This window comes from Chanodichthys erythropterus, chromosome 8 (assembly GCF_024489055.1).
Source record: "Chanodichthys erythropterus isolate Z2021 chromosome 8, ASM2448905v1, whole genome shotgun sequence".
In the NCBI taxonomy this organism is placed as follows: Eukaryota; Metazoa; Chordata; class Actinopteri; order Cypriniformes; family Xenocyprididae; genus Chanodichthys; species Chanodichthys erythropterus.
In genome coordinates this window covers 24,728,248-24,740,606 of record NC_090228.1, presented here as the reverse complement: position 1 = coordinate 24,740,606, position 12,359 = coordinate 24,728,248, and the positions used below count along the sequence as shown (strand labels likewise).

General features: G+C 41.3%; 1 protein-coding gene across 5 annotated transcripts in view; it reads left to right on the top strand.

Annotated features, from left to right (window-relative positions):
- Nucleotides 1-12,359, top strand: part of gramd4a (GRAM domain containing 4a) — an 87,814-nt gene that overhangs the window by 53,690 nt on the left and 21,765 nt on the right. For all 5 annotated transcript variants that reach the window (XM_067392389.1, XM_067392390.1, XM_067392388.1 and 2 more), the window contains 8 exons: nucleotides 1,792-1,927; nucleotides 3,750-3,775; nucleotides 3,897-3,988; nucleotides 5,391-5,482; nucleotides 5,802-5,850; nucleotides 5,939-6,010; nucleotides 6,425-6,468; nucleotides 8,232-8,341. In XM_067392389.1, coding sequence (XP_067248490.1) covers nucleotides 1,792-1,927; nucleotides 3,750-3,775; nucleotides 3,897-3,988; nucleotides 5,391-5,482; nucleotides 5,802-5,850; nucleotides 5,939-6,010; nucleotides 6,425-6,468; nucleotides 8,232-8,341 — 621 coding nt within the window. The remainder of the gene's footprint in view (nucleotides 1-1,791; nucleotides 1,928-3,749; nucleotides 3,776-3,896; nucleotides 3,989-5,390; nucleotides 5,483-5,801; nucleotides 5,851-5,938; nucleotides 6,011-6,424; nucleotides 6,469-8,231; nucleotides 8,342-12,359) is intronic.

The window sequence follows — 12,359 nt, the reverse complement described above, 5'->3', positions numbered from 1 at the left end:
ACATTAAGAGTACAACTAAATGACAATTATGTACTAAAAACAGAAAAGTTTTTCATTTGCTTTTTTCGAAATGATCCCTGTTCACACAGATCCACAAGAAGGTCTAAAACCGCTGTATTATTCATGCTAGGCCAGTAGGTGGCGATGTCACTTTGTAAAGAAACAGTACGCACCTATAGACTGAAAATGTAACACGCATGCGCATGATGTCACCATTTTCACAAATTTGCATTTTTTTTTGTAGTTTACATGGAGACAATAACGGTAATATTTTTTAAAACTTTCACTTTGAAACCCGTTTTCAAAAGTTTTTGTTTTCAGGACCTAAAATGCGGTTGTCTTGTAAATGAATGGCCAAAAGGCATTAAAAGTTTTCCGTTTGTGGTTGAAAACGGTGTCGTGAAAACAGCCCCTTAAAGTTTCAAAATTATTTACTTTTAGATGAAAAAATGTCTAGACCTCACCATTTTCAGATCAACTATAACTATAGAAATTTTAAGGCAGAATTATATGTATCGTTTTCAGATAAGGCAACCCCACAATACACTGCAGAAAGCTTCATTCACACAATTCATCCAACATGGCGGACAAGAAAATTGTAACAGCTAAATATATTTCTCTTTCAGTGCTGAAAAGTATCGATAAAAATAGTTGTTTTATTCAAAGTGAATCATTTATATCTTTGTTTTTGTTTTGCTTCTTTGCTCTTATTTTTAATAACAAAAATGAAAAACAAAAAACAAAAGTTTAAATATAAATATATATATGTAAGCAATAAGGTACGAGAGGCTGTGCTGTATTGTGAATAAGTCACGGCTGAAGGGTGTTGTTAGGCACGTTGCGAAGCGGTGAGTTATTCACAATGCAGCACTAGCCTCGAGTACCTTATTGCTTTTATAAAACGGTTACCACACAATACAAATATTAAAGCCAAAAATATGTATCAGTGCAACTTTCATTAAGTAAACTTTCTCTAAAAGGCTTAAGAGAAAGTTTACTTAATGAAAGCTGCATTGATACATATTGCATTGATATCCTTCCGCCAGAAAAAAATAGTCCCTGACCGTGAACAGCAACAGAAGTTACATTATTGCGGCATTAGATGGCGGCAAAGACTGTCTTTATGAGTATGTCAGTCAGTAGCGAACACTTTTACATTTTACATTGTCAGTCACGGGAAAACCCTTCAACTGTTAAAAGGACAGGATAATACATCGGACATTTAAACAGATTTTTTATTATGAACATAGGACTGACCTGAAGGAAAATGCTAAATCTGAATGCAGGTAATAACCTCGCTCAATCAATCTCTTTCTCACAATACTCTTCTACATAATACAGTAAGTTTCAATGAACAATATCAATTGAGAACAGTTTACGTTGCAAAGAGTGCACAAACTGTTGGGTGAACAAAAAACTAATTTTCCACAACCTTTTGTAAATTACTGCAACAAAATCAGTCATTTCTATTTGACTATTGCTTTTATCTGTCAGTCATCTGGGTTGAAATGGTAATTGTGGCTCTAATCTTATATAAAGGTTTTGGATTTCTGCTTGTGTGTGGTTATTAAATCTGAAAACTCTGCTTCAGGAAGCTTTCAGCTGTTATTTTAGGCACTTGTCTAAATTTGTAGACCAACTAGGCCAGACCGACCCCTTTTGTTTGAGGCAGGAAATGAGAATGTAGAGCACAAGCTCTCTGTCTCTCACTATGCCCACTGTTGGATTTAGATTAATAGAGCTTTTGGTTATGGCCTCTGAATGAAGTATATCTCTAAACTCTCCCTGTAGACAAACAGCAGAAGGAGACGGTGTGTTCGCGGCTGCATAGCTGGCTGTATGATCGGTTTGGGGTTTACATTGAGGATTTTCGCTTCCAGCCTGAGGAGAACACGGTTGAGGCTGAGGAGCCACTAAGTGCTAAAAGGTCAGTGAAGAAAGATCACCTGTATAACATTATACAATTCAGATTATTTTGTAGCGCATGTGTCTTTAAATTATGTACAGGTTTGGAAGAATTGTTCATTCTTCATGTCATTCTTGTGAAACTAAAAAACTCTGCTCTGTTATCATTTCCCATAGGTCTTTCTCTGTCCAGTAAAATTTTATTGTAAACATTTTATTGCCCCCCTGTGGTCAGGATGCTTTTAGTCAGAATAGGCCAAGTATAGTGACAAAGAGGAGATCTTCAAAAGGGGCAGGACTTGCATAACATGGAGCTTTTACTTTCAGCAGAAAGTTAATTTGCATGTCAAAATAAAAGTTTTCCATGCCAAATTTATGCTTGATTGCCAAATTTTTGGTTGTCCAGCCCTCAAAATCTGGTCCAATTTTGAAGAGCTGACCTTCTTTTTTGTAGCTATATAAAATAATATTCTGTGTTTAATGCAGCTTGTTTTAAAAAAAGATATTTCAAATTATCATATTGTAATTAATATTAGAACTCATTTTTGAATTTGTTTACTACTAATATTTTGATGGAATTGAAAACAGGACAGTCCATTCTGCTTGTAAAGTTTTTTTTATGCTTTGGGGTTGTTGATTTAAGACTTTTATTTTAAAGAACCAAAAAACTTATGAAGAGTTTTCAAAATAAAAGTCAAATTCATAGCAAAACCCCCAAACCCTTCTCAAAACCATTACAAACATGCTGTGTACAGCCTTGTTTTTACTTTTCACCTACTGGAATTTACATTTACTATACGATGAACAAAACTAGAGAAGCAGGACTCAACATGTAATAGAAAAAAAAGAATCCAGTATGTTCAGAACTTAAGAAGTTTTAAAGCTTCCTCAAAAAATGGTAAGGTTCACTGTTTAATCCACTTGGTTTATTTGAAGGATTTTACTCACCCCCATGCCATCCAAGATGTTCATGTCTTTCTTTCTTCAGCCGAAAAGAAATTAAGGTTTTTGAGGAAAACATTCCAGGATTTTTCTCCATATAGTGAACTTCAACAGCTACCAATGGGTTGAAGGTGCTTTCATTCGTGGTGCATATCGCAGAACTAGTGCAAGATAAGCGTTTGTGGTTAAAAAGTATATGCATTTTTATTTATTTATTTTTTTTAAGAAAATGACTGATTGCTTTGCTAGATAATACACTTATTCCTCATCGGGGATTGTCCTTTGAAGCTACACTGAAACTGCAATTTGGACCTTCAACCTGTTGATAGCTGTTGAAGTCCACTAAATGGAGAAAAATCCTGGAATGTTCTCCTCAAAAACCATTCTTTTCAACTGAAGAAAGAAAGACATAAACGTCTTAGATGACATGGGGGTGAGTAAATTATCAGAAAATTTTGAACTAACCTATAATGCAGACTACAGTTATTTCGAAACCTATTGAGAATCTTCGAAGTTTTGTGGCTTGTGGTAGAATTCTCTGGAGTTCTGAATCTGATGTCCAGTCGATGCATGTAACTGCCTCAATTATACATGAGGCTATTGAGTCGTCCATGTCTCTTAAACGTCCCCTCAGGGATCAATGGAGTACATCTATCTGTCTCTGAAGAGAGGTATTGAGTGTATTCTGCCCACAGCTGTCTGCTTTCATTGATTTACACGGATTAAGTGTCACTTTGCTACAAAAATATAAGACAGGCTATGGTTGGTGGAAGAAATTAGTGATGTTTGCTGAAGGCAAGGTAACTTGTCCCCACTGTCTGTGCCATTGACGTGAATGATATCTCAAACTCTGTCTAAATGAAACTGCTTTTGCTTGAAAATTTGTTTTGTCTTTCTTTCAGATTAACAGAAAATATGCGACGACTTAGTAAGTCTATTTTTGCTGATGTATTAAAGTGTTCATGTGTTTTTGTTGATGTTAAAGCACTAATATACACTTCATGTTTTCAGCTTAACTCGTTTATCTTTTTATTTTTACTTTTTTCTAGAACGGGGTGCCAGACCAGTAACAAATTTCTTACGGAATCTTTCCGCCTTATCCAACTGGCACTCAGTTTATACGTCAGCGATTGCCTTCATTGTAAGTGGCTTTCATCAGTTTTCTATGTTTAAAGTTATAGGGTACAATGGGGCTAAAGGGACTGCGGGGCAAAAGGCACCTTTGATTTTATTTTCCTCTAAACCACTAGATGGCAGCACTTTCCTAAATATCCGCTTTTCAAGATGCACGTGTCTGATCCTTGACGCGATTGCGGGCAGCAAAGCAAAGTTGATTCTGAGGTAGTTTGATCTAATATTTGATGTCTTAAATATTGTTAATTTAAATAGCAAATGAGAATCAATTAAATTAATGTTTATATTTTCAGACAAAGGTCTTCTTCATGACTTTAAATTTTGTTCAAGGTCATTCAAGCAACTTTGCAATGATGGAAGAATGTGTAAAAGTATGGTATTTGGGGTAAAAAGCGACCCTGCTGTCGTGACAAAAGGCACAATAATTAACATGATAATAAATAGCTGGATAACTTTTCCATTTGTTGACATGATATGGTTAGATTTAGATGGTAAATATCATATATCAAATTGTGTATTCAACTTAGAGGTAATACCCATATTTATAACGAATAAATCATATTTAAAAATATGATATTAATCATATCATAATAAAATATCACTTATTGTTACTACTGTAAATCTATATTAGTAAATATTATGGGATCTCCTTCAATGTTTTCAGAATCTTTACTTTTTAATATATATTTTTTTCTGTATTTTTTAAATTTATTTTTATATTAACATATTTTAATGAAAATAGCCTATATTTATTGAACAAAAATTAATTATTTTATTTATAAAAATAAACAGAAAATAGTACAAGCTTTTGGACAAGTATTAACCTAGACATTATTAAAAACATTATTTTAGCTAAAGTATTTGTATCAGTACTGTGTGCCTTTTACCCCATGCCAAGGACCCCTCGCCATCTCACACATTTATAAGATTTTTAAACAAAATAAATCACTTTTATGAATTATTTTCAGTTTCTCTATCAATGTTCAATAGAAACATATGTTTTTCTGCAATCATACACTTTGAGAGTTAGTGAAAAGCACATTTTTCTTAAGGTGTGCCTTCAGCCCCGTTGTACCCTTCATATTTACTGTACATATTACACAAATAAGTTACTTAATTTACTATTTACCAATAAAATACACTTTATTTTAAGGTGTCCTTGTTACAATGTAATTATACATTTAAGTACTGAGTGATATTAATTAACAACATGTACTTACTGTAAGGTTATGGTTAGAATTCGTGTTTGGTTTAAGGTTAGTTGCATAATTTACTGTTATTACTAATAGTAAGTACATGTAATGCAACAAGAAACTAAAATAAAGTGTTACCAAATGTTTTACTTATTAAATTGCTCATCAGTGAGACATCCATGTAATGTGTATTGTGTTTTTTGTCTTCTATCACAGATTTATATGAATGCAGCATGGCATGGCTGGGCTATTCCTTTGTTTCTATTCTTAGCCATTCTGAGGTTGTCGTTGAACTACCTCATAGCCAGGTAAGACAATGTTTGCTCTTTGAAACTGTGTCAAATGATTCCAGGGTTAAATTTAAAATGCTACATAGATTTAACTTAAATTTCTATATGTGAGGGTGTTGTTGTATATTGGCTGAAATTGCCAGTTGTAAGAATTTATATACCTCCAAAAGATCAGTAGTCATCTTAGGCCTCATGTCAGCATATTTGTCCACTCAGGCAGTCATTATCACTGTTCTGCACATGCATTAATGCAGTGACTGTATATTAACATAAAAAATACATATTTTGTGTACATACACAAACAAATCAATTTAATATTGTTCGTTTTTTTCTATAGAGGATGGAGAATTCAGTGGAGTATTGTGCCTGAAGTTTCTGAACCTGTGGTAGGAATGTTTTTCGGGGGAATATTTCACTTTTGTTTTTATGTTGTGCATATTTCAATACTCTTCCTTGTGGTCTTTTTTTTTCCAGGAACCTCCAAAGGAAGATCTGACTGTGTCTGAAAAGTTTCAGTTAGTTCTCGATGTTGCACAAAAAGCACAGGTATCAACTTTACAGGCACACATGAACACTTTTATTTTTTACATTTTCATTTTAATAATAAAGCTGTCCATTGCATTTACATTATTGGTCAAGAGTTTGGACACACTTAATTCATTCTCCTGATCTTGAAAACATTTTGATCTGATGGCTTCTTCTTTTATGTATGAACTTCTTTACAAAACAAAAATAAATTAAACTAAAAATGTTTGTTATGAGTGAGTTTGTGATATGGAAAAGCAGCCGATAGTTGTTAAGCATAGATGGAAATTACTTTAATATGATTTATTGTATAGCTTTTGAGGACTTTTATTTTATAATGTGAAATAGTCATATGAAATTGTGATTTAAAATTTTATGTCTCTCAAATTTCATTTTGTGTATTGTTCTTTTTGATCCACGTGTATTTTTCTGCAGAATCTTTTTGGTAAGATGGCAGATGTTTTGGAGAAAATCAAAAAGTAAGTAGCTCTTTAACTTTTATTGTCTACGGGCTCCTTAACCCCTTAACTGTCACCGTCCCACTAGCAGGACGCTTGCCATTATATATTTAAAACAATAATATCTTGGTCTAATCCTAAAATAATAATGACAAACTATGTATCGTTGGCACTTTATTTTACAGTCCTGTTCCCCATGTACATATGTACTTATTATAGTAATTGTAATAACTGTGTAATAACTAGGTACAGTACTAACCCTGAACCTACCCCTAAACCTAACCTTAACCCCTGCACTTACCTTATATTACCAGTACTTACTTAGGTAAGTACACTGTAAGTACATGTAAATGCACGTTCTGTAAAATAAAGTGCAACCTATATATATATATAATATATATATATATATATATATATATATATATATATATATATATATATATATATATATATATATATATTTGAAAGCTTACAAATTGTAGTTTTCATATTTGTAGTTTTAATTCACAACAACAATATTTTCAGACTCATAAGGCATGTTCAGACATTTATTTTGAAATAGCAATGAATATTTTTTTGTATGTCTTGTATGTGTTTGTTAAAGGTTGAATTCAAACCAAATACTGCCATTCTGCCCATACTACTTCCGAATAGGATTTCAGTTTCATAAATTGAATACTGTCTTGTGTGAATATTGTAGAAATAAGTGGTTCAGGTCACTCAAACCATAGGCTTTATGGAAATGGAAGAGTCCTTCTGTGGTCACGAATGGTGTGGTATCTAGTGGAAAAGTTTGGTACTGCGCCCAAACAAAATCTTACTGAAAGCTCATTTTTTGAGATATCAACACAAAATTTAAAACACAACTTGATTAGATTTTAGATTTTGACTTTGATTTTCTTGCAGTTTTAGAGTAAAACAGTTTTGTAAAATATATATATTTTATATAAATTATAGGAAGTCATATTTTTACATTTTTCTAAACTAAAACTTCACTTTCATATTTCTTCTTTCACTTCTAAAAGAATTTGCTAAGTGTCCCCTTTATAAGGAGACCGAACTTAAGCCTGAGCTCAAAAGTATTCAAGATTTAAAACAATTTAAGTTGGGGTCTTTTCCCCAAAAATTGCAGTTAAGGGGTTAAAGAAACATGGTGATAGAAACATATGAAATCAAATGTCAAACATTGAAATCAATGCTTTTGTGTTCACTTGCAAAACTTTTGCATTTTCCCTAGAAACTTAACAAACAAGTGCAAAATTTTGCCAGGAAACATAAAACTGGTGATGAAAAAAATCTATATTGCGAGAAAATGCAATACTTTTGTGAGACAGCAGGCACATCTTACAAAACAGCACAAAAGTTTCCAGAGAAGTTTCTCGGGGCAAAACTTTTGTATTTGGAATTGCCAAAAAAAAAAGGTGATGAAAATAATATGGCATGAGAAGAAAAATGTTAATGATTAAATCTCAAATTAAATTTGAGAGGGAAGAAAAGATATATCAGTGCTGTTGTGTTTGCCTGAGAAACATAACATTTGAGCCAGCAAACAAATCTAGTGATGGAAATAATATTTCAAGGCTTTTGCGACTGAACAAAGGGGAGTTTTTGAGAAGTTTCACAGGGGAGTGCAAACGTTTTATGTTTGAACGCAAAACCATTAAAATATTAGAGCTCTGTACAGAGAAAGTAAAAATGAGCTTATGACCTGAAGGAAACTAATGAATGTTTCTCCATGTTTGCATGTGTTTGGGTGGATGTTTGTGTGCGTATGTGTACATCAGTTTGTTTATGTGGGTTCAGCCTGAGATCACTCAGAAGTTGTACATCGCTCTGTGGGTGGCCTTCATCTCCTCCTGCGTCCTGCCCTATAAGCTGATGGGCTTCATGATTGGTGAGAATTATTGCTCATAACCCCACACATGTACAGTACATAAACACCCCATTCACACTAATAACATTACAACACATTCAAACCATTCTAAACGGCTTATTGTTGCTTTCATATGAAACATAGTCATGTGTCTTGTGTCTAACAGCACTGAATGGGCGTATTTAAGACAAATCCTTTTTCAGAGAAGGGGAGTTCACTGAATTGTACACTGCATGAATTGCGACTATAGATTGGGTTGATTATTTTTCTATAGTCATTTTAGCACCCTATTCACTAAAGGAATTATACAGATCCTATAATGGCGCAAACATGCTAATATTTGATCATAATTAACAAGAGACATTTAGCGACAAGGTAGACTACGGTTCATAAATTTAGGTTCCCTTTCAGTCGGTCACGTTCGACGTACGTCAGTAGTGACCGACGAATTGGGATATCGCTTAGAGAGCCCTATCATCTTCGTGTAAACTAAAACAAGCCAATGGAATTGGCGTGCGATATTTGCATAATGCGCACCGCCCCCGTCAGGTGTATATAAATAGGAAGCAGATGCAATCGCACTCTGTCTTTCGCTTCGGAGCCATTCACTGGTGTCCTGTTTTAGAAGACTCCTTTCTTCGTTTGTTTTATGCTAAAACATTGCCTCAGAAGAGGATTTACAGCGAGCTTTCAGTGCTGGTGAAAGGGCACGTTCAGCGAGGCCGCGAGTCTCTGAGGAGCTGAGCTATAAGCTCGAAAACTGCTGTTTTCACAGCAACACAAAAGAGTGTGTGCGTGTGTAGCGATTTGGGCCGGTTCCTCGGTGTGTCAGGGAGTGGTGTACCTGACACATCGCGTCGCTCCCTGGGTGCTTCAGCACGAGTGAGTTGACTTCCCCTTCTAAAAGAGCTTTACAGACGAACCCTGACAGTATGTCATTTCGTCTGTGCGTTAATGGGTGCGGTCGTTCCCTGGTCCCTGCTGATGGGCACAATCGTTGCATCTCGTGTTTGGGCATTCTGCACGCTGAAGCAGCTTTTGTGGATGGTTCATGTTCCCATTGCGGGAACATGACTATCGCGATGCTGAGGTCGAGACTCTCCTTCCTGAAGTCTCAGGAAGCGGGGTCCCCTCTCCTATGCCGCGTACGACCGTTTTTTTCCGGCCCCGGGAACCGGAATGACGGTACGGCGCTGTATAGGAAGGGTGACCTGAGGATTACGGTCAGGGCTTCCCCGCCGAGCGGAAACGCTCCTCGGGCCCCTGCCGCCTCATCAGCACCGCAACCCATCGTGCCACCGTTGGTTTCCGCTGGGCCCTCTACGGACTGTCCAGCCGTTACCTTTGGTGTGCCGGCGGCGGATCGGATGTCGATCGCTGCATCGGAAGGTGAGCCTGAGTCCTCGGGGGAGGATTCGGACGCGCTGCCGCCCGGGACGGTAGCGTTGCCCGAGTCGGATCCCGAGCTCACGGCTGTGCTCTCCCGGGCCGCCTTGTGCGTCGGGCTTGAGTGGAACCCTCCACCCTGTCCCGGCCCATCTCGGTTGGACGATTGGTACTTGGGGGGGGGTCGCGCTGGTCAAATCCAGCGTCCCGCCCCAATGCCTTTCTTCCCGGAGGTACACGATGAGGTGACCAGGTCTTGGCAAGCTCCGCATGGGGCTCGTACAGGGCCTGGTCCCTTGTCCGCCTTCACCTCCCTGGACGGCGGGCTAGCCAGGGGGTACGCGAGGATCCCGCCAGTCGAGCGGTCTGTTGCGACGCAGTTGTGTCCAACGGCCGCTGGCTGGCGCGGTAAGCCGCGTCTCCCGTCCCAGGCCTGTGAATTCTCAGCCGGTTTGACTGAGAAAGCTTACAGTGCCTGTGGGCAGGCTGCCTCTGCCCTGCACGCGATGGCCCTTTTGCTGGTCTATCAGGCAAAAGCGCTGTCGCAGATGCCCCAGGAAGGTCCTGACCAACAGCTGCTTGGGGAGCTGCGCGCTGCCACTGACCTTGCCCTCCGGGCAACGAAGGTGACAGCGCGTTCTGTTGGCCAGGCGATGTCTACTCTGGTAGCCCAGCAACGCCACCTCTGGCTGACCTTGGCAGACATGAGGGAGACCGACAAACGTCGGTTCCTGGATTCCCCCGTGTCTCCGGTCGGCCTTTTCAGCGACGCGGTGGAGAGCTGTGCCCAACAGTTCTCCGCTGCACAGAAGCAGGTTGAGGCTATCAGACATGTCATGCCACGGCGGTCCGCTGCTGCCTCCACCCAGCCGCCCGTGGCTCAGCCTCAGCCCGCTCGTCGCCGAGGGCACCCGCCTGCGTCTTCCTCCGCCCCTGCTAAGTTGGCAAAGCAGCAGCCTACACCAACCAAACAGCAGGGTGCCGGTCGCAGACGTGGTGCCCAACCCCTCTCTGCCAACCAGGTGGCAAGCGGTCGGGGAAAACTCGGCCCGGAGACGGGCGACCTGGAGCGGAAGGTTCCTGCCCTTTGGGAGAGTATTCCATCTGCTCTCCCACCCCCGGAGGAGGGCCGGGGGGATTTTGTGGCGGCTGTCTATCTACCGCCGCTGGCTCTCCGGAGTCCAGCGGTACCCACTTTGCCACAAAAAGAGCAGTTTCCTCAAACTCCAGGTCACAGGAGGGCGCGTTCGCCAGTGTGCCAGGCCCCGCCTCGCCACTCGCAACCCCCTCCCATTCCGCCAGTAGGCGGCAGTGTGATGGCGCAGACCGCGTCCCGTGCGCCGTCTCCCATTCGCACTGCTGCCTCGCAGAGTCCGACCTCACTCCGGGCCACTTCCATGCCGTCCGAGTCGGGTCCCTCTCTGCCTTGCTGCCCCACCCCCGGTGCGTCTGTGGTGCCTTTGGTCCCGCTGGCTCGGAGTCTGGAGGCGTGGATCACGCTTCCCAGCCCGTCCCGCTGGCTCATTCGCACTGTCAGACTCGGCTATGCGATTCAGTTCGCCCGGCGTCCCCCGGTTTTCAGGGGTGTCCACTTCACTCAGGTGTCGTTGGACAGTGCACCATTTCTCCGGGCGGAGATTGCTGTCCTGCTGGCGAAGGATGCAATCGAGCCGGTCCCTCCAGCCGATATGAAGTCGGGGTTCTACAGCCCCTACTTCATTGTACCGAAAAAGGGCGGTGGGCTACGGCCAATCCTGGATCTGCGCGTCCTGAACCGGTACCTTCACAAGATGCCGTTCAAGATGCTCACGCAGAAGCGCATTCTCGAATGCGTCCGTCCCCGGGATTGGTTTGCAGCAATAGACCTGAAGGACGCGTATTTTCATGTCTCGATTCTGCCTCGACACAGACCCTTCCTCCGGTTTGCGTTCGAGGGTCGGGCATATCAGTACAAAGTCCTACCCTTCGGGCTGGCCCTGTCACCCCGCGTCTTTACGAAGGTTGCGGAGGCGGCCATTGTTCCCCTCAAGGAACAGGGCGTTCGTATTCTCAACTATCTCGACGACTGGCTGATCCTGGCCAGCTCGCGAGAGCAGTTGTGCGAACACAGGGACATGGTTTTAGCTCACCTCAGCCGGTTGGGTCTTCGGGTCAACTGGGATAAGAGCAAACTCGCCCCCGGGCAGAGGATCTCTTATCTCGGTCTCGAGCTAGACTCGGTTGCACGGACTGCGCGTCTCACCGAGGCGCGCGTCCAGTCGGTGTTGAACTGCCTGAGTTCGCTCAAGCGCAGGACAGCGGCTCCACTGAAAGATTTTCAGAGGCTCCTGGGGCATATGGCATCTGCAGCCGCGGTCACGCCGCTCGGATTGCTTCATATGAGACCGCTTCAACACTGGCTCCGCGGCCGGGTCCCGAGATGGGCGTGGCAGTGCGGCACGCTCCGTGTTCCCGTGACACCGAGCTGCCGTCGCACCCTTGTCCGGTGGTCGGACCCTTCGTTCCTGCGGGCCGGAGTACCCCTCGAACAAGTGTCCAGGCATGCTGTGGTCTCCACAGATGCCTCTGCCACGGGATGGGGGGCCACGTACAACGGGCATGCAGTGGCAGGTCTTTGGACGGGGCCTCAGCTGCATTGGCATATCAATTGCCT